Raw genomic sequence first — 22,959 nt, forward strand, 5'->3', positions numbered from 1 at the left:
ACAGGGTTTGATTCAAAACTGCCCTGAAAACTACAGGCTCATGTGGTCACTTTTTGCAGTGTATGTCCTGTACTGTACCCACCCAAGGACCCGAACACACACACACACAGTCCTCAAACCTAATTACTCTGAACACGCCCGCCCAATCATCGCCATCATCACTGAAATAAACAAACACACTCAGGCACAATCAGAAATCAGTCATGCAATCATAACAACCCCCTCAACACCCCCCACACACTGCAATAAAGCTTAGCACACGCCCATAAATATACACGCACACGCACACACACACACTCCATCCGCTAATCTCCAGTGCTTCCTGCTTCCTCCACTCACCGATGATGTAGTAGTCATGCATGCTCTTGAACTCGTGGCCCCACAGGTTGGGCGAGAACTCCTGGAACTTGATGGTGAAGCGGCGCTCGCGGGTGGGCTCGTCACAGGTGAGCACGATGTTGGGGGGGCCCATCACCTCGCAGCGGTCCGCCTGCTCCCGCGACGACACGAGGTAGAGCTTGTAGAACTCGTACTCTGGCGTGGACCTGGCGGTGTCCAGCGGAGGGCAGATGAGGTCCAGCCGGTCCCCGATCTGAGGGTACAGAACGTAGCCCTTGTCATCCCTGAACCTGGAGGAGGGAGGAGAGAATTGGAAGAAACAGAGAGAAACAAAGGAGGCAGGGGAGAGAGAAAGACAGAGAATCATTAATCAAAGTCTTGTGCTTCCTGCAACAGCAACATAAACCAGCTAAGAGCCACCTGTCCTTGCTGCTGAATGAGCAACAGATGGGTCCTTTGCCTTTCTTATTCCTACTACTTCATTATTATTTTCTCTCCTTCATGGGGAACAGGTGGAACTGCTGTGCAGTCAACTGCACAAATAAATTTTTACCACACAAGCTCACGCAATCCCCTGCTGACCCCATGAAGTGGTGGAGAAAAAAGTCGGGAAGTATAACCACCAGTTGATGAGCCACATGAGGAAAATAACCACCAATGTGAGACCAAATGAAAAACATTCATTTCTGTGAACTAGCCCACAAAACTGACCCTAGGTTCAGAGATATTTCTGAGTGAAAATCTTGACACTAATATAAACTTCAAATGTATGAAGAAAAAAAAAGCCAACTTACAAGTGTAGAAGTAGCAGTGATATAACCATGAAAATATAGATCTGAGGTTTATCTGAGGCTACACAGAACTGCAAACAAATGTGAAGTCATAAACAGAAAGTGTAATGTATGCACACATATGAAAGTATGCATGGGAAATGAAGGTGAAATATTGTAAACAACATCAAGAAAAGTAGCGACTGAATTCCTTCCAATACAAATTTTCTTGCAGAACTCATTTCCTTTTTTTTAGAGCTTATATTTAGAAGTGAGAGCTGTTGCAAGACCACAGAAGAAGAAACAGGCAGACAACTATCACTGCACATCAACAGAACAAAGCTGCCAATGCCACATCTCAGGTATGTACGGTTAATTAGTTTGCTAATTAGCTGTCTTGATGTCAGTCTTCTGATATGAAGGACGTGCAGTTTGCTGGTTTATAGCCTCACTGAGGATTTGACACCTGTCATCTATGGGAAACCTGCAGCCTGAGGCGGCTCTAATGCACAATTTACTTCAGTTTGACCAAGTCTGGTTTATTTTTTCATCATCATTGTATATTATCCTGGGTTTCAGTGAACAGTTTTGATGTTATGTGGTCTTAATCTTGTTAAATTGTTTTCCTGGAGTAAACAGTGAGAGGGTTTGGAGTAAATATTTCACATGGAAAGTGAAATTAATTCTGCATATCTGCACAAAACCCAGACTGGACAAAACCCAGGTGGAAGCCAACACTGTGGCAACACAGCCTCCAGAGGTCTTTCCAGAGCAGGGAACATGAAACACAGGAGTCAGAGGGGCATAAACTCCACAAATGACTCACACTCTGTCATTCCCCTCACAGCACACGGCCATCAATCGCTGATAAGGCCAAATACTACGAGTTATCAACTTAGCTCCGGAGGCTGATGATGACTTTAACTTTGACTCCATGCTAGCATGCTTGGCTAACAGTGGGAAAAAAAGAAAGCAGTCCATGCACATCCGCAGTGATTTTATCTCCGGTTAAAATAAATGCCACAACTGATAGAAAGAAAGAAAGAGTTTATAGCAGTAACAGATAAAAAGGATTCTCGCAGAATGTTAAGTGACACTTTGATGTGGATGTGGGGCGAGCTTCAAAGTTAAGGAGCCCATTTTCTGTTACGTCTGACACAGACACTGTTTCTGTTTGCAACAAATCCACACCAACACCTGGGAGTCACAGCGCTGAAACCTGCTTAATTATTCTCTCTGTTCTGCTGTCAGACAACTGTTTGACCATTAAAAAATAAACAATACAGGATCACAAAGCACCAACAGACTGAGAATTTTGCTGCTTAATTGTACTGTTAAAAAGACTAAATAAATCCCACTAATTTCATGTCAGCAACGACTGACACTTTCATTTGTGCAGTTAACGATTCTGTCCACCTTTCAGCTACAAAAAGACTAAATCTGTGATTATTTTCTTTCTTTCTTTGGAAAAATCGCGCCAATTAATTTTTTACAATATTAGGTAGCAACAAAAGGAGGCCAGTGTGTTTTTCATTAGTTAAACTTGTGCAAATTGAAGTGGAAAATTATATTTCCACAAAGTTGTGGATTTGCAGGAGACAGATTTTAAAAAATAACTTGAAGCAGCAGAGGGTGAGATAGTTTGACTTTGTGCTTCAAAAACACTGGATCCTACATTTCCCATAATGCAACCTTATAGCATTCTGTTAGACCCTCATAAATGGCAAAGGTCAAATGTCCACACCTATAAAACTCCACTCCCCACAGGCTCTCCATTAAAATATCAGGGTATCCAACCCCAAGCTGAGACAACCATGATGACATCACTGTGACATCATTGGGGTTATTTTCTGAGACAATTTCTCCCCAGAGCCACAATAGACATAAAACAACTGATCTTCATGAGTAAAATCATTGCAATGCCCCTTTAAAATGCAGCTGCACCCAAACTGCCAAAGATTTTCAACATAAAAGCCCCAAAGCTGTATAATACTAACAGTGAACATGAGCGCACACACAGACCCACTAAACCCTGCTCACCTGTATCTTGATATTCTTGCTAATATCAGATCATCAGTGTTTTTGTTCCCACATGAATCAGACTCATTTACCAGCTGCTTCTACATTTTTCCCCCTGGTCATGCATGACCCCCACCTCCCCCCTCCCGCTTGCAGTTGCTCCACACCTCCCCAGGGGGAACTTGCTCCACAGTTTTAGAGCCACTGACCTAAATAAAACTCAACATGACATGTCTACAGCCATGCTAGCAGCTTTTTCAGCATAGTGATTTTTTGGAGCTAAACGCTAACGTCAGCATGCTAACAAGTTTAGTATACTAATTAAGGCTAGCTAATCTGATTTGTTTTGGAGGCGTTCAATGCTAAACCAAAGTAGCCTGCTTCTAAAAGCAACATTGTGTGATAAAAGACAACAGTGTGGTTACACAATATTACACAATGCACAATTAATTATTAAAGTGTCAACAGAAAGAGAGAGAGTGCTTCTGCGTCTTTCTGACCACATCCTTCGCCTCCATGCAGGCTACTCCTGCCTCCTAGCACTGCGAGCTAACGGCCTTCCACCTGCAGTAAAATGAGATGTGAGCTTTATCCGCCGGTATGTTTGGCTGGCGGCGTTCATGGAGGGGAACTTGAGAACGCAGACTGAATGGTGGAGGAGCTGCAGCTCAGTCGCGCCCAGAGGCCTGTGAGGAAGCAACTGTTCCACTTCTCATTACCCAGGTCACTCTGGGTTATCAGGCCACGGTTAGACTGGAGAGGTAGGCACTCAGCTTCACTCAACACGTACACACACACACACACACACACAGACGCATACATTTCACCTTCCTGTCCCTCTCTCACTCTAGAGTGAGCACTATAAACATGGTGGTGGTTCCTGAGGCTTCTGCAGCAGAAAAATCTATTCAACACACACACACAGGCCCATACAAATGCCCTCCTGCTAAACACAAAAGGTTTGCCCAAACATATCCACCCACATCCAGATACACAGGTTTAGTTTTTCCCTAAACTGAATCCCACCAACACACACACACAGACATACACACACATGCACACACACATGCACACACACTCTTATACAAACAAGCACCTTTTGCTTCCTGCATGACGCATTCTGTGAGTGGTAGCCTATCTGATGGTACCCTGAGTCACAGTCAAGCTGCACTGCAGAATGGCAGAGCAAACACATACACATACAGAGAGGGAGAGAGAGAGAGAGAGAGAGAGAGAGAGAGAGAGAGAGAGAGAGAGGATGGTATGAGTGTTAAAGTAAAATGCCACTGGGCAGGTGCAGTACTCAGAAAAAAAAGAAAGAAAGAGAGAGGGAGAAATCAGTGAAGTGAGAGAGAGAGAGAGAGAGAGGGAGGAGAGTGGAAAAAATATTGAACATGTCAGGCAAGGTATGTAGCAACAACAAAGAAATGTGGTGAACAAGCAGAAAGGAAACATGAAGACAAAGGGAAAATACTCCACAGAAGCAGAAAACCTTAAAATATAAGGTGAAACGCGGGGAGGAGGAGGAGGGGAAGACAAAAAAAATGGAGAGAGAGAAATGGATAAAGAAACTGACAGTGAAATCCAGCACAGTCCTGTGACGGAACTCAATTTTCTGATAGACACCATGTTCGGGGTGGCGTGCAGAGTTGACCCAGGTTAACCTTGTGTGTGTGTGTGTGTGTGTGTGTGTGTGTGCAGTAAACAGGACGGGGTAGGGAGACCTTGTCCCAATCTAATCATGTGGTGGAGCAAGAAAAATAGTGTGTATTTATCTGAAGAGGCACAGTTTCCCTCTCCTCTGGGTGACACCCTCAGTGTCAACAAACCTGCACGGCCTGCATTCACACACTCAGTAACGGTGATGTATTAAATCCACCTTAAAGTCTGGACAGTGGGTGACTCTTACAGTGCAGACGAGAGGAAGGAGCGTCACGAACGGGAGAGTGAAGTGAGGTGAACTTTTAAACAAGTTTATAGAGTTCAACTGTGACCACATCTAAATAAATCATCCCATTCAGACTCAGCCCTCAGCGACACTACGGTTTCCCTCTACTCTTTTCTTTTTAGCCACATGTCGCTCAGAGAGACACTCTCTCTGTCTCTGAGTGTCTGGTTTTTTTACCCCCCCTCCCTCACCTCTTTTTCTGTCCACTCTCCCTCTCTCTCCTTCCCTTTTTCTCAGCCACTAACAATAGAGCCATTCATGTGGCCACACTTTGAAACATGGCATAGAGAGGAGGGTGGGTTGGAGGGGGCCAGAGGTGACAGCGAGGGGGGAGAGGAGAAAGAGGGGGGAGGAAGAGGGGATGGAGGGGGGCGTGGGTGAGGTTTACTCTCTTTTCTTCTCCGCAGCTCTTTTATGAGGGCAGAAACATCATTTTCTCAACCCAAGCATCGCCCTGCCGTGACCCTCAAGCCGCGCTGAGAAGACTCAAGTGTCAGCCTCGCTGACCTCTCCCCAGACCTCTTACACCTCCTGCTTCTCACCCTCCACTCCTCCCCGTGTTCCCCTCCACCCCCCCACCCTTTCAGTGCAGTTGTCAGCATATCAACCTTTTACATTTTACTCCTCTATGTGATGGTTTGTTATCAATATTCAATCTCCAATAAAATCATGCACCCAACTGCATCTCAGGCAGTGTGTGTGCTTTTGTGTCACCTGCATGTGTGTGTGTATGTGTGTGTGTGTCTCTTGTCCATCTGCATGTTGTCTGCCGTTGTACTTGCTCTGGGCGTCGTATCGGACGGTTCCAACATTTCCCAGATTCCACAGCGGCAACCCGAGCCATGTCCGGACCAATGCCGGGCACACAGGTGCAGCTGGGGAGGGGGTGGGAGGAGAAGAGACAAGAGAGGGTGTGTGTGTGTGTGTGTGTGTGTGTGTGTGTGTGTCTGTGTGAACATGAGAATATGGAGCGGAGGCGGGGTGAGGGAGTGCAAACGAGTGCCGAGTCCGTGAGAGAAAAATCGAAAAATACCAAGATGGAGAGAGTGAGGCGAGAGATGAAAGAGAGAGGTGGGATTCAAAGTGATAAAGCATCAGAACAAACACATAAGGACAAAGAGAGAGCAAGAAGCCGGACAGATTGCAGCTGGACAAATGTGGAAAAATGAAATCCAGGGTAACAAAAAAAGAAAGAATAAAGTAGAGAGGGAAGGACACTGAAGTTGGAGCGCACACTGAACTAAAATGAAATCAGCGTGGAGGATTTACTCAAACCTCTCCTACACTTTGACCTCTTCCATCCTCTGAGAGGTGGTGTGGGGGTGGGGGGGGGTTTGCCCTTGAGCTAACCACAACCTGGTGCGAGTGGGAAGCCGAGGAAGAGACAGCAAAGGACCGATCTATTAGGGAATAATAAACGATGGTGGTATTTGGTTCTGTGGTGGGGGGGGGGGGAGATTTATGGCGGGCCCCGCGCATAAAGCTGTCTGCACTAATCTCATGGTATACACAGCGTAATCACACACACAGGGGCCCTGAGTCCCCTCCCCCCCTCCGCCTCTTTTAATGTACACACGCTGTCAGACACACGGCAGGGGAGCACGCACACTAAAGAGTAGCAAACTGATCGGCTACGGGAGGAACACACACTCGATGAGACAAGCGTGCACACACACACACACACACCCGCTGAGCTGCAACACCTGCAGGCCATCTAGTAGCTGTCTAAAGTAAATCCGCCGGGTCTCATTTGGTGGAGAGCTGCTTTCCAAAGAATGCCACAATGAGCAAACACACATATACTCAGCGGAAAACCTCCATTTTCAACATGTCATTTGAGCCCACTGGAACCTTTAAACCTCATTTTTGATGAAACGGGTGAAAATTTCAGCCAATTCTGCTCCATAGTTCATTTTTCTCCAATTTGCTTCAATGATTTTCCTACGTAATAAACGTTAAAGTCTTGAAAATAATAAAAAACAAAAAAAACAAATGGTGACTCTGCTGTGAGGAAAATGATTGTAAAGTTTTGGAAATGTAAAATCATCTGCCTCTGCTGACAGACTGTTTTACCTTCTTTAAAAAAAATATTATTCCAAGCCCTGGCGCTGGATTCAATCACATGCTACGATGGACGTTTTTTGCGGAGCACCCACACAGGGAAGGGACTGCAGTGGCTATCACTTTCCACTGTTCTGCTGTAGCAATCAGTCCCCCTGTATGCTGCGTAGCCCAGAAACACCGACTATATATAATGTAAAACATATGGTCAGGAGCATATAAAACATGAATCTGCCTTTGACACCGCGGCTTCATCAAACTGACCTGTTGTGCTGTGAACGTCTCACCCACGCCTTCTGCCCGCCGCTCCATCTGATTGGTTTACAATAGCAAGGATTCAGGAGCTTTTAAATTTCACTGGTGCTCTGTGCTTTTATCTTGACCTCATCTTTGATCACTTCTATAATAGAATAGAGCGTTTTCATCGCTCAAACAAGCCTATTTGAAGCAGGTCAAACTTGAGGCCTTGCATCAAGAAAAGTGCAACTATCATCTGTAGCTGTATCAGTGTGAGGTCATTCTATGAAATATTACTGAGCTGACGCTTTGTTCCTGTTTTTATAAAACACCATGCAACATTTTTACATGTAAGTCAAATCAGTCTGAGAGTATTAAACTTTTCTTTTCACTACCTTGGTTTCCTGCTGTTTTCAGTCACGCCCAAGCTAAAGGAAATGATCTTATTCCTGTATTATCTTTAGCACAATATTTGTCATTGTAAACTGTTCTCGGAATTAATAATCAATGATCATCATTTATTTGAAATCCAGCATTATCTGAGAGTAGCTTTTGCATGCAGACACCGCAGCCGCGGCTTCCATCAGTGCAAAAGGGCAGACAGACCGTTTTAAAATATCCATAATCATTATTACTGTCTTCATTAAAGAACCATATACCCTGGAGAAGAGCTGCAGAAAGTGGTCTTTGACTGTGTATATAGAAGTGGAGAGAGATAGAGACCCATTTGTATGAGATAGAGGGAGATAGAGGGAGACAGGGAAGAGTTAGGAAGAGACAGAGAGGGGTAAAGAGAGAGCTATAATGTAAATTGATGAGAGTTTGAGTCTCTCTAGAAGGCATGGCCCAGATACCTCTGAACATTTCTATTATGGATGAGGTGGTGGAATGGATGTGAGTTCGATGAGGACAGGAAGAAGGGGAAAGAAGGTTACAAGGTGGGTCTCCAGATTAAAAGCTTTGTTTTTCAAATTAGGCATCTCTTTAATTAGAAAAAGGGGGGTGGGTGTAAACAGATAATTTGATCAACCTTCTTCTACAGTGCGTTGCAAAACAAGTTTATCTTCCTCAACCCCATGGTCCCGCCGGTAGGTCAGTCAGTGTTAACTAATGCTGTGCAGCCAAACCTTGCTCAAACCCAGAAATTTTTAGTGGAGATCTTTAAGTTTCCAAAGATGCTAAATAAAACAGACTGAATTTTGGGGTGAAGTGTTTTAAAGCACAAAACACAAAGAATATCACTATATGATGCAATGATGCAGCCATTAAAACACAGACACTTTGATTTGAAACATCATTTGCAGCGGCTTCAGTGAAGAGACTCTGAAAATGTCATAAAGAGTGAACTTTTATTTGTTTTTATCATTTTCTAAAAACTTAAAGCCGCACTAATCAATATTTTTGTATAAAAAATGGATCAAATGACTATGACTGTTTCTAACAGCTACAAAGCCAATGCAGAACGACAAGAAGAGTGGATATTGGATTTGCATTGAAACACAACTTCAAATTAATGCTAATGTGGCTGTACCTTTGTTGAATGTGTGGATGTGCAACTCTTTGCCAACATCTTCACCACAACTACAAGGTTGTTCTGTGTTTGTTTTGTTGCCACAAATCAATTAATACAGCATTAAAGCGACATATATGAAATTAAAAGCAGGAAAACAGGTGTTAGAGGGTTAAAAGGAAAGAGAGGAGAGAAAGAATGAGAGATAAGTTAACTATGAAGAGCGGTGTGAACAAGGAGAGAGGACACAAGGTTGATGTAAAGTCAGCGAACACTGGAAGGCCCTCAGGAATGTCGGTGGTGAGAAACGACAACGGTGGTAATAGTTTCCATATGTCGAGAGAGAGAGAGAGAGAGAGAGGGGTGGGAATGAGAGAGGGAGAGCGGTAGGGAGGAGAGAAAAAGGTGGTGAGGAGGATAAAGGTAGAGAGACACTGACAAAGCTTAAGGAGGGAGAGAAGGAGAGAGAGGAAGATGGGAGGTGGCAGTCAGCATGTAGGGATGCAGAGCCTTGTTTGAATAGTTAGTTGGCATCATGGGACTTTGAAGGTAACTGTGTCCTTGTCATCACACAGACACACACACAGACACACACACACATACACACCCTCCTGTCCGGAGGCGGTCCAGACTGCTGCAGCGTCGGTGTCACATCCAGTACATATCACACCCAGCGTAACCACAGAGACACGGGATAGAGGCACGCTGGATGCCTTGGCATTTGCAAAGAGCACGTACACACACACACACACTCACAGGGAGACACACACTGAGTTTGTCTTCCCCTATAAACACACACACACACACACCCTTGATCTCCCTCGTCGCTGTGCTCCTGCAGCGTTCAATACATCCCATGCGATGCAATGCAGCACATGAGCGTATCACATTAAGCTGAGACTTGTAGCTGCACCATAAAGAGAAACTAGAACTAACTAAGCAACTATGGAGAAAGACTTCTCCTCTTTGAACAGAGCTGAGCAACGCTGCCAGATTCAGGTCAACTGAAACTTTTTTCAAACATCTCCCTCTCTCTTTTTCCTCATCTTTCTCATTTGCATCCTTGTTCCTGTTTTTTTTTCTTCATGTTTCTGCTCCTGCATCTCCAGCTCAGAACTTTTGTTCGCTGCTTCTTTTGACTCCTCCAAACATTCAACACAAGTGAGATCTAGACATTGCTCTATATTCAATCTCCTGTGTCTCACCGAGCCTCCCCCCTTGCTCTATTTCTCATTTCTCCACCTCTGTAAACCTTTCCTTCATTACCAGCTTACTTTTCCCTCCAGCCAATCATGTGTCACCTCCCCCACTCGCAGCATTTCTTTGATTTTGTTTGTTCAGCAACACTTTAGTGGCACAGAAATGGAATCATGTAAAAACAAACAGACATAACTATTAGCCATGAAAATTACAATATAATTGCATATTCATTTACAATGCACTGTTACCCTTTGGGCTTTTCAGGCACATACTTTTAAACATTTATTTTATATAACTGCTTCATGTTTTAGTTAAACCTAAAAAATGAGTTTTCAATTGACTGAAATATTATATGAATTACAAAATCAATAGTAAAATAACTTTTTTTTCTCAGTGGTTTTCATTATTGGTTAATCCATTGATTATTTTAGTCTTTTAGTCAATAAAATGCCAGAAAATAGTGACAAAAGTTCAAATATCCTTGTGTGACCAACAGTTGAAAACCCACAGATATTGAATTTACAATGATATCAAACAGAGAAACCTCACATTTTATAAGCCTGAGCTGTCTGAGGCTGTTGAAGGCTCAGTTGTGGCACCTCCTTGAATAATTTGTAATTTTTCACCACAGTCAGTTAATGTTGGCGGGGGTTCATGTTTCCGTCTGAAAATGAACCTGATGACATGCACTAACCAGCAGCCACGAAGCCACAGTGGATACATTTCGAGTCCAGACTGAAATGAATTGTTCCACAAAGCAACCGGACCGGTCCTCTGGGCCATCACATGAACCTAAAAATTGTACTTTTGACTTCCCCTCCTTGGAGCTGCACAACTCCCCGTCTCTCTTTCTTTTCCCGTCCTCGCTCCTAAACCGTCTCAAACCACTATTTCTTCCTGCTCCTGTATCTCTTTTCCTCTCACCTGCCCCCACTTGCCGTCTCCCCCTGTTTTCAGCGTGCACTCTGGATGATTTGCAGCGGTCTGGATTGGTCCCATTAAGGTGGTCTAGTGGAGGTGTGTGGTGATAGAGCACTGCAGGTCCTGACAGCTCTGTGTTGTGTGTGTGTGTGTGTTTGAGAAAGGAGGAAATTGAGAGCCCCCCAAGTCTACGAACAGATACACCTACGCATGTGAACCCCTCAACAGAGGCTGAAGAGACCCTTGAGACACACAAAAACACACACACACAAGCTCCACACCCCCTTTAACTCCCAGTGAGGTCTTCAGAGTGTTTAAGCTTATATCTTATGATGACACATACACTCACAGACATACATGGATAGTGGCAGCTGGTGTGTATGCCTGGTGTGTGAAAAGTCTTTGAGCTCCGACTCATTCACTCCCACTACCTTACTAATTTAATTAGGTCACCCAGGGCTCTGGAGGAATGAAGGTTATAATGCATGCAGTGGCTCTCATTCTCATTATTTATGTCTCACACACACACACACACACACACACACACACACACACACACACACACACACACAGAAAGAGAACCATCTGAGAGTCGTCCCTCTGGGAGTGAAGGAGTGAGGTGAGATGCTGACCTGCCACAGTGTGGGTCACCTACATTTCCAAAGCTCCCTGTATATATATATGTGTGTGTGTGTGTGTGTGTGTGTGTGTGTGTGTGTGTTTGAGTGCATCCACATGCGTTCATGCATGTAGGCATTCTCCCGAGGGTCCCCTCCCCCCCTTGTGACCTATGAGGGCTAGTTGTGTGTGCGTGCGTGTGTGTGTGTGTGTGTGTGTGTGTGTGGAGGCTCAACTTTGCTCTGTAGGGGCCACAGGGTGCAGGGAGTCTGAAACTTTAGCTAAAGGTGACTCAACTTAAGCTCAGTCAGGCCACAGTGTCAGGAGAGCAGTGTAATCCATAGGAGGCCCCTAGGGGCCACCAAGTATGCAGCACCCCTGGGACATATCTGCTTTTACCAAGCAAATTACTAAAATCAACAATGTATTTCTCGATTTTTTTAAACATGTAAATGTTTTTTGAATGCTGCTCAAATATCAGCTGGAGTAAATGGGGACTATTTTCAGTGGTGGATTAATTCACATTTGAGCGAGTGAATATTTAAGGTAGTAAGACGATAAATAGGCTAAGGGGAAAGACTCAAAATAAGAGTTGATTCCAGTCTCGTGCCTGCATGCTAAATATGAAGCTAGAACCAGCTGATGGTTAGCTTAGCTTAGTATAAAGAGTGGAAACAAGGGGAAACAGTTAGCTTGGCTCCCAAAGTTAAAAAAAAAAAAGCAATCTGTCAAGAGCAGCGACTTCCTGGAGTCTCATCATCATTGCCAGACATCCAGCAGAGTCTCACTGGCCTGGCCAAGAAAGTCCGGCATGTAACCCCCTCGTAAAACCACAACTTGTTATATTTAAACTTAAGTTTTTATGGCTGTTTCTAGTCTTAATGCTAAGCTAAAATACCTGTGTTCTTGCTCAAGTGAAGATATTTGCTGTAAAGGCATGACACCACTATCAATTCTCTCATCTAAGTCTCTGCAAGACAGCAAATAAGCGTATTTCCCAAAATGTTGAACCATTCCACGAGTTGAGTTTTTTCTTGTCCTCATTTTTTACTGTTCAAGCTTTTGACTCGATAAGAAACAGTTTTATGTTTAGGTTAAAGATGGAGTTAGTTAACATGAAGGGAAATATTATACTCCAAAGAAGGTCTTCATAAGGATGCAAGTCCCAGGATATGTGTGTGTTTGCTGTGTGTATCCCAACAGGGGTTTTGTGTATCTGCAGCAGTGCTTAATCCACCATTGGAAATGGGAACCTGGCTTCCATTCGGTTTCCCCACAGGCTCTGAGCGGCGCTACCCGACTCCCAGACTCTCAGCGACTCCGACTCCAGTGGAACGCATCTTGAAGCGATTTGGGGCTCAAACCCTTTGCTGCTCCCTCTTTTTTCTTTTTTCCTTTGGCTCTCCAACCTCCACCCCCCGCCCCACCCAAACGCCTCCTCCCGTTCTCAGCTGAAGGAAGCTTTAAGGGCTTAGGGGAAAGCGCTGGAGCGGCAGTCCCGGCTCGACCCAGGGGTTGTGCAGCCCCGCGGTAAAATCAACAGTTAGCCCGCCACAAGAGTAGAGAGTCAGAGCAGTTGGGGAGGGAGGGATGTGTCCGTGAAAGTAGGACAGACCGGGTCTGGGGCTAGCTGACATCTGCCTCAATTGCAAACAGACACACATCAATGCAGTCATGCGCGTGCGCGCACGCACGCACGCACACACACGTACACACACACACGTACACACATGCCCGCACACATGCTGAAAGAGAAAGCCTCCAGGTCATCAAAAATCCTATTCACTCCCGTCAGGATATTGAAGTGTGTCATGCCAATATTTCAGTGCTGATAGCTTTGCCAGAATGTGTGCGAGTATGTGAGTATGTGTGTGTGTGTATGTGTGTGTGTGTGTGTGTGTGTGTGTGTGTGTGTGTGTGAGCGTGAGTGTGCATAGCAATGTGTGGGTGTGTGCTTGAGCACGTCCGTGTGCGCAGCTCGCCACTTCTCTCCCACTTTATCTTCTAAAGAGTGGCTTTTGCAAAAGTCACCCGGGTATTTTTAAGGGGCCTGTCTAATTCATGCAGGTGAAGTGTTTTAAAGTTCCATTCCCCGTTTACCTGCAGGGCCTGAAGAACACACAACAGAGGTGTTGGAATAACTCCCCCCACTTCTCTCCCTTTGTCCTTCACTCTCCTCCTGTCTCTCCACACCTGCCTCCTCCTGCCACACTCCTTCTCTTTCTTTCCATCTTTTTCTCATCCCTCCTTCTTTTCGCCGCTCCTTCCCTCCCCACCTCCCTCCTGCTCTCTTTTTACTTCATCCATACCTCTCTCTCTCTCTCTCTCTCTCTCTGCCTCTCATAGTGTTTGAAGCAGAGTGTTTGTCTCTAGGGCTGGATGATTGACAGCTGAGAGAGAGCCAGGCAGCTCTCTGGTGACAGATAAGGACTTTGGCTCTATTACTCACTGGGTCCCACAGACACACACACACACACACACACATAAACTCTCACCCATCCTCCCACATGCACGCAGATTCACTTTCTCACACACACACACACACACACACACACACACACACACACACACACACAGAAACACACGCTCCAGGTCCCATGCTGCTCCCACAGTTCAGCGGGGAGCAGACAAACCTATTTGCATTAGGAAGCAGCGTGTAAAATAAATAAAGAATCGGATGAATCGGGGAATAAATAGACAGGAGGCACGGCTGGGGATGAGTATGACTGATTTGCAGAGTGTGTGTGAGTGTGCGTGCTCTCTTTCTCAACCTCTGGGCTCCCCGAGTGGGGAGAGCGGCAGTGCAGCAAAAGAAACACCCTGCACACCCTGTTGAACACACACAAACACAAACACAGTCAAATATACATGAAAAGATTCTACAAAGCCCAAATCATTATGGTAATGAAAAATGAAAGGATCTAAAAATACTGTTTTCTTCTTCCCTTTGTTTCGGGGGAACTCCAGAGAGACAGGAGAGCTGACAATAAGAGAGTGAGACGAGAAAAAGAAGGAGAGAAAAACAGTTCTTCCTCCTCTCTGCTTCTCTGTGAACATCTCCCTCTACAGCCAACCAAATCTCTGGATTGCAACACTCTTGTCTTCAAAGACTTAAATTGGATTTAGTGCAACTGGTTCAAATTGGGTGCATGTTTATGTTCTTGGGGAGAAAAAAAAAGCATGAGTGATTGACAGCAAAAAGTGAGAGGAGGAAGATGGTGAGAAGCAAGAAGCAGCCGGCGCATAAACATGTGCAACATCAGATACGGCGAGGAGAGGCAGAACAAGAACGGGAAGAGAGAGCAAACGTGGAATTAGAGAAAAACATGGAGAGTTCAGTACTTACATAAGTTTGTGCAGAGGTGAAAAATAAGCTAAAAATTTGGGAGAAACTGAGCGAGCAGAGTGATGAAGAGGAAGAGGGGTGGATGAAAAGACTGTGAGACGTCACGCTGAGTTACAGGTGTGTGTGTCAGGGAGTCATGGGGAAGAAAACGGAGGGAGAGATGGAGAAAAGATATGTGAGGAATAATTAGGCCGACCCCCGGCAGACGAGTGTGGCAGGTGAAAGGACGAACGGTGGAAAAGCAAAGGAGAGAGATGGATGGACAGGGTGGGGTGGGGTGGGGAGATGAAGGAGCGAAGGTTCGGAGACAAGGACGCGGTGACATAGCAGGGGAAAGGGAAAAAGAAAGAAAAGGCTAAGGCATGACTAAAGAGATGGCAGGCTCAGCATGAGAGAAAGGGGGAAGAAAGGAGAGGAGGGCAGCCTGGAGGACAGAGGTTTAAAAGTGAGAGGAGAGAAAGAGGGGAAGGGGGAGGAGGAGGAGGTGACAGAGATAGACGCAGAGCATGAAAATGGCCTTTGTCATCCCTTCTCAAACACAGAGCCGGAAGACAAAAGCAGCGTGAGCGTGAGCTGCTTTTTCCAGCATCTCTTAGATGACAATAGCCATTTGTCTCCTCATCAGAAAGAGGAGAGAGGAGAAAGTACAGAACACACTGTTCCTCATGTCTCCTCCTCCTCATTCTTCTCCTCAGTCTCACTTTGTCTCCACTCCCTTCTCCCCCATCTCCACCTCCATCCATACATTATATATATATATATATATATATATATATATATATATATATATATATATATATATATATATATATATATATATCCATCTAAGTATGTATATACAAACACCTCTGCATGTCATGGATCTAAATAGCTCTAAATCCCTCTTAATGGGAGTCTAGCTGGATGTTCAGGGTGTGTGTGTGTGTGTGTGTGTGTGTGTGTGTGTGTGTGTGTGTGTGTGTGTGAGCAGGGGGGGACCTCCACACCCTTCCTCCCTGATTTGAGGTTAGACGTTAAGGGTCACGCTTCAGTGCTGATGGTGCATCCAGCCAGACAAAGCAGATTAACACAAACACACATACAGGCCGAGCGGTGGTATGTCACCCCTCTAACCCTCCTCCCAGCATGTTCCCAAGCCTCTGCCTCATTGGGCGAGATTGTATCATATGTTGCAGGACGCACCAATGGGAGGTCAAGCCCTCGATTGTGCGTGCGGTCAGCGGTCAAACCACCTCTTGCCACGGGCAATGATGTCACTGGCGAGTTAGTATTCATAGCGAACAAATTGCAGATAAACATGTGCGTCACTTGGCGTTACGGCTTCGTTCTCGGTTTGTTCTGTGCATTCTTCCTTATCTCAGGCTGCTGTGTTTGCCATTTAGTGCATACTTCTATCAGCCAAACGCACATTTACCTTATTATCCACACGTAATGTAGCACAGCTGGAAACTGAACCCTGGCTGGTGCCAAGCTCCACTCACTGATCCATAAGATCACTTCAATTCAGTCTCCAAACTCAATAAAAATCTGAAGAATGTTATCTGGGCAGTGTTGAACTGGAAATTAATTTCATTTAGCCATCTAGTCTGACTGCATTGTGGCAGGGAATTAAAGATAAGATTTAAAAATTGCTTAATATGCAAACTGAGTTTATACTATCAGATTCAATAATGTAATATTTTACATCTCCTTTGTGGGAAATTGTCAACCTGGGACCACAGGGACTCACTGCTGTTCCTGTGTCATAACATTATATTAGCAGGGCTGCAGCAGGGGTTTATTTCTGATTTATTGATTATTTATCATTGATTGATTAATGATTGACCATTTAGTGTAATAAATGTCAGAAACATTCAAATTTGTCAGACCTCAGGTGCCAAATTTTGTGTTTTGTCCAACAAACAGGGAAAAGTAATAAATCTTGACATTTGAGGAGCTAGAACCTGCAAATGTTTGGCATTTCCCTTATTAACTTATTTCAAAAATGTATTATCCATTATCAAAATGGTTCGTTTTTTGTCAATTAACAAATCAATTAAATGTTGAAAAAAGAAAAACAAAACAGATTTTAAACTGACACAACGGTCAGACACAGTCAGTAAACTGTGGCTAAACCTCTATCAAGTCAAAAACTCGTCTGTCTGGACAAATATGTCTCACCAAAATGCCCATTTAGTAGCTGCTCTGTGGCTTTTGATCATATTATCAACACATGGAATTCAAATTAACAGCTTACAATTTTAACTTTTATTCATTTATGTATTTATCATTCATTTTATGTTTCAAACTGCAAAATTATTTGTTTTTAATTTAAGTAAGCGAAAGTAATTTCTCTCTAAACCATCTGCCAGTACAGTGGAAATATTTCAAACTGCTTCCTACAGATCTACTTTCATGCTCATGCTAAATTAGTGTCAGTGTCCTGAAAGAAAGGTCACTGCGCTAGAGTCAGGAAAAATAATTTGATTTTGGAAAATAAGTGAAACAAGTTCATCTTGATTGGAAGCGTATTATTGCTGCTCTGGCAGACTGGATCACCTGTTCAAAGACTTCAGACTTTAAAGACTCAAGGAATCACTTCAAGGAGATCTTTTCCGGTGCAAGAGTGTAAAAAACAAAACAAAAAAACAAACAACAGCATCCGAAGAAAGAACGTTGAAGAACAACAGATCAATTTTGATGTCCTTCATTCCACTGTTGATCTGTGTGTGAGGTCCTCCTTCTGATCTGGCATCAGTGGGCAGCTCTGCCAGTGTGTTTAGAAGTGTTAAATGCCCCCCTGACCTGCTGCAGTCTGTTATTAGGCCTACCGACTGCCAGGCCTGCTAACTCATACTGGCATCAATGCCCACGCCTGGCAACACACACACACACACACATACACAACGGTCAGATACACAAACTCACATGTGCAAACACTTACAGGCAAACATGTTGCATGCACAGAGACACACACACAACCCCACACCCGACGGGCACTCAGCAGAGGGTGAATAGCCAGTGATCCTTCTCCTCCTTCAGCCTTATCAGTGAGTCGCGTTCCGCCTTAGCCATGCATACTGTATAGTCATTAATCATGATTCTCATTAATTATCTATGCACCCGGCTGGCTAATTAACACATCAGCTCAAGCAGAACTAATGCTGCATGCTAGTTCACCTCCCACTCACACCCAGCACTCGCCAAACCCACACCACACACACCCTGCAAACCGGCTCTAACCCTGCGTCTTCCAAACTTCAGCTGCAGCCGGCGACAGACTACAGCAGAGCACATTCAGTGAGAATTATCAGTCTCTGATGTTTAATGTCTTGTGTTGTAATTTACATGTTTGGTGATCCCATTTTTTTGTGCGTCTTGTCGTGTCAACACAAGTCAACTGTTTGTTCCAGTCCATCTCCCTGAATGTCTTTCAACAGCCCCTAATGAAGGGCCATAAAACTCTACTTGTCAATATCTGCACACGGGTGAACACAGTAGTGCTGTCATTACAGAAGCTGAGTGAAAAGTCTAGACATAGAATGTGCTGCTATGATACTGAATGAATAAAAGCTGAATGACTAGAATTTAAAAAAAAGAGAAATTCACTTGTAAGGGTGCTTTTTTCCACAGAATACAACCAAGTTTGTGCTGTTGACTTTAAACAAAATGTCTTGATACTGCTAAAGTTTCCACTTAGTACCTGGTGGGCTAGCATGGGAGCCGTTACCCTAATTATTTTTTACAGGAATGCACACGGGAACTTTGCTGTGCAGCCAAGGGTGAAAGAAATAAACACCGAGCTACGTGTAAATTCACATTCAAGCTGCTTCACTTATTCAATTCAAATAATTTTAATTCATTTTTACACAAAAAAAAAAACTGAGTAATGCCCAACACGATTTCCCACAGGCCAAGGTGACCTTTTGTCCAACATTCAAAAAGATATGTTAATTTAAAATCCAAATCCTCACATTTTCGATGCTGGAATCAGTGAATGTTTAGTATTTTGCTTGTGTCAATTATTTGATTATTAAAAGCGTTGCTGAGTAATGCAGCTGACCCAGCACAAGGTGCTGTTTCTGTATCCTGATGTTTATGCATTAAAACTAATGTGTTATTTATATCTGTTCACTTTTCATCAACGATAATACTACCAATGATAGTTTCCAAAAATTCAACACAAAATTCCTCATTGGAATCCAAATAAGGAAGAGGTGAAAGACAGCACATAACATCCCAGTGTGTAGACCCTGCAGTAACTGAAACAGAGGAGCAGGTTTTAACCACATGACTCGTCTGATTTTAATTTGATCACTGCTGATTTTTGGGACAGGACTTGCGGAAACAGACGGAGATAACAAGCAGCGAGATGGATTCAAACTGACTCCATTCAGTGTACAGGAGGAGAACCACATCCTGCTGGGATATCTGACCACTCCATGTGGTTTATATGCTGGTCCAGCTTCCATAGTATTTACTCCCTTTAATCTCCCATGAGGCCTTGGGCTAGAGTGAGATATGTGCCTGGGGGTAAAACGGAGGGTAATTCACAGTCAGACATGGAATTATAATGTTTCCATGCATGAAGCCTCTGAATAATTTACAACATTCAATGGCTTAACATTACTCACACTCACTCACACACACACACACACACACACACACACACACACACAGGTCTGGAAACGCCCAGGCTGTGGTGCAGATTTAGTCATCGCCTTCGCCTCACCAATCTCTTACTGGTGCATCACTAAATACAGCCCCCCCATCTCCTTCTCTCTGACAGGTCGTGCAGCATATAATTACATCCCCCCTGAAACCAGGGCAGTAATCTCACACACTTGTCTGGCCATTATTGTGGAGGCTCTGGCTTCTTTCTGCCCACACCCTGCCTTCCCTCGACCTCTCTCATCCAGGCACTTGTTCTTTCAGCTGAGGTCTGATTTCTCTATCTGTACTTCTTCATATCTCTCTCTTTCTTTCCCTCTCTCTTTCTCTCGCTCTCTATGGGGCAAAAGCCTGAATGAGAGAGAGAATGAGAGAAAGAGAGAGAGAGAGAGAGAGAGGCGCTCTGACATTAACGAGATTGCTCGTTAAGAAAGGATGGGGGGGGAGAGGAAGGGAGGTGGAAAATGGAGTGGCTGTAATTGGGAGGTTTTTGAAAAGGAGTGAAAGAAAAGACAGAATTAGGTTTCCATCCAGGGTCTGTCTGACAGTGTGTGTGTGTGTGTGTGAAGCAGATACTGAGGGGACTAAATATAAGGTGAGAGAATGACTTGTTGGATTTCTCAAGAGGTGCTAAAGGTCAGACACACCTATCAATCAGGTTCATACAAAGGGCCCGGTCTGGCCCTCCCCACACCTCCCTCACTCCCTCCCTCCTGCTCCCCCCTCCTCCCATCTCTCTTCTGAGACAAAGAAACACTTTACAGTAACAGGCTTCAGGAGACTATTTCCTCCCAGTGCTTGTAGCTGCTGCACTGTCAGCAGACCCATTATAGAAATGCATTTCACTGGCATTTCACTTCTTGTTGGGCAGGGAGGCTAGAGAGCTGCCTCACACCACCACCACACACACACCCTGCAGAGACAGCTCACTTTATAGCAACATAAAGAAGTGTTTGACTCCTCTCTGCATGTGCATAGAAATATTTACTCCTTCTCCAACATAGTAACCCTCCAGGAGTGATACGTAGGCCAGAACTTTTCTCTTTGAGCCCTCTCTCGAAACTTTTTCCGCTCATAATAAATTTACAGAAACTGATATCCTTGTGTCTGAATGAGCGAGGCAACCCAAATAAGTCCATGTGTGGCTGAAAGCATGGGGCTTTGCATTTCTTAATGTGCAACTATGTGCCAATAAATATGTGTGTGTGTAAGTCGGTGTAATCCCTCGCTATGGGACGCCCTTCCTTCTTCCAGTGCCAGATGAGGAGATATTCTGCCAAATTTGACGGGCAAGTGGGCTGCCAACTGTGAACATACACTCTCAACCACACAACGAAATCATACACGGACATGTGATCCATACATATAGGACACGAAAAGCTGTGTGTGTGCAGAAAGACAGACAGACAGACACACACACACACACACACACACTCTGTGCTGTGTGAGTGTGGGCAGGTTTATTCTAGTGTATAGGTCTGGAAGAAATGTTGGGGGATTAGGGAGGAGAGCCCACAGAGAGGTAGATGGAGGAGCTACGGGAGGGATGGGAGGATGGAGATGAAGACGGAGGGAGAAGGTGGAGGAGAAGAAGAGAAAAGACAGAGTTAAAGCAAATGAAAGATAGCGAGCAGAGGGATGGAAGGAAATTAGATCGAGAGGCATGATGACGGAGGAATAAAAGCAGGCCAAGCCGATGTGAAACAGTTAACTCCATGGTTTATACAGCAGGATGGATTATCTCTGCCTCTCTCTTTCTCCCCCCCTCCTGCTCCAATCTCTCCATTGTGTGCCACTATAGAGCACTATGGAAGCCACGGTGTTGGGGGGTAGAAAGAAATTCCCTCTCTTTCTCTTTCTCCAGCTAAATTAATAATATGAAGCTCTCTATCCCTCTCAGTCTGCTTTATCCTTTTATTCCCCCTCCCTCCCCCCGTCTCCGCTTTATCTCAGAGTATTCCTTGATTCTATTATTCCCTTGGCTGCATGCTAGAGTTATAGGAGTATATGCTGCTGCGTGTGTGTGTGTGCGTGTATTCAAAGCGAGCTTGACAGGCTGCACACCAAACTGAGCATGAGAACTTTTTTGCTGGTGAGAGACTGCGGGGTATGAAAGAGAGAAAGAGTGAGAAACATCAAGAGATGGATACAAGTGCGACAAAGGGAGAGTGGAGGGTGAGAGCTGGAGAGGGTGGGAGAGCGGCATAGGGGGAGAAGGGGGGGGGGGGGGGGGAGTGGGTAAGAAAAGAAGCGGGAGAGAAAGGGACGTGCTACGGCGGAGGTGTGAGATGAGACCGAATAGATCAGAGTCGCGAGTCTCTTTTATACAGAGATCCTGTTATATTGCTGTTGAGACGACCTTTCTTTATGCTGCCTTTGCTTGTTTATACCGAGCCAAACAAAGCCACATAATGCCCCCTCCCACCCATGTGTGATTTCAGATTGCATCCCTTTTATACAGGTGCCATTTCGGCCATTACATGTTTGTACCTTTCAAACAGGACGGCGAGGTGGGATAAAGGCGTAACACTGAACAGGCAGCGTAAAAGGAGCTATAGTAGTTTCTGATGAAAGGTTTCTAATAAGAGACATGTTCTCATCTTTTACCTCTCTTCTTTTTCTTTTTTTTTATTATTTACCCTCCCTCTCTCTTTCTCTTCCTCTTTCCCTTCATCTGTCCCCTGCTGTCGCTCCTCACCAGCGCTTGAACTGGGGTGAAAGCGCTGCCACTACTGTATCTGCAAACGGATCATGTGCTAGGATTATTAATCAGAGGGTATAAATGACTAATTCCCGATACTAAATGCTAACACTGCCTCATGTGCACAGGTTACCTGCTGGGCTCTGTGCAAACGATTTATGGCCAGAGGATTTTGGAGGTGCTGGCAGAAATCTCTTAAAGCTCTTATCCGGCAGCTTTTTGACTGAACCAGACCGCATATTGTACTTCACACCTCCTCTCACCTCTCGCCTTTCACCTCTCGTGGCTTGTTTGAGCAGGAAACGGGCCAATTTTGGCTGATTCTCATGCTGCTCTCCCATGGGCCCAGGTTAGCCACTTTAATTCCACCAAAGCATGCCAAGCCACGGACACTAGATTTCCACTATGGCCAGCTAAAGCAGAGCTGCACTGAGCCATGCTGTTTGGTCCTGCTTGGTAGCAGCTCTGCCTCTGAGCTGTGTTTTGTTCTAAACCGATGAGTGTCTGTGCTGGTAACTAGAGACAAAGCACTGGTTTTAGAAGTAAATCTATGCTGTTGCTTCTAACTGAATTTCTGTGCTCTGGGGTTTCGCTTCCCTCCTATTTTTTTGTTTGCACTTCCAGATATCGGCATCAGTT

General features: G+C 44.7%; 1 protein-coding gene across 1 annotated transcript in view; it reads right to left on the minus strand.

Annotated features, from left to right (window-relative positions):
- efnb3b (ephrin-B3b) overlaps positions 1–22,959 on the minus strand; it is an 80,169-nt gene that overhangs the window by 41,300 nt on the left and 15,910 nt on the right. The window contains exon 2 of the mRNA XM_071477882.1: positions 340–629. Within this exon, the coding sequence (XP_071333983.1) occupies positions 340–629 (290 nt within the window). The remainder of the gene's footprint in view (positions 1–339; positions 630–22,959) is intronic.

This window comes from Trachinotus anak, unplaced genomic scaffold, assembly GCF_046630095.1.
Source record: "Trachinotus anak isolate AG129_WGS33_773 ecotype Australia unplaced genomic scaffold, CSIRO_AGI_Tana_v1 ptg000005l, whole genome shotgun sequence".
Taxonomy (NCBI): domain Eukaryota; kingdom Metazoa; phylum Chordata; class Actinopteri; order Carangiformes; family Carangidae; genus Trachinotus; species Trachinotus anak.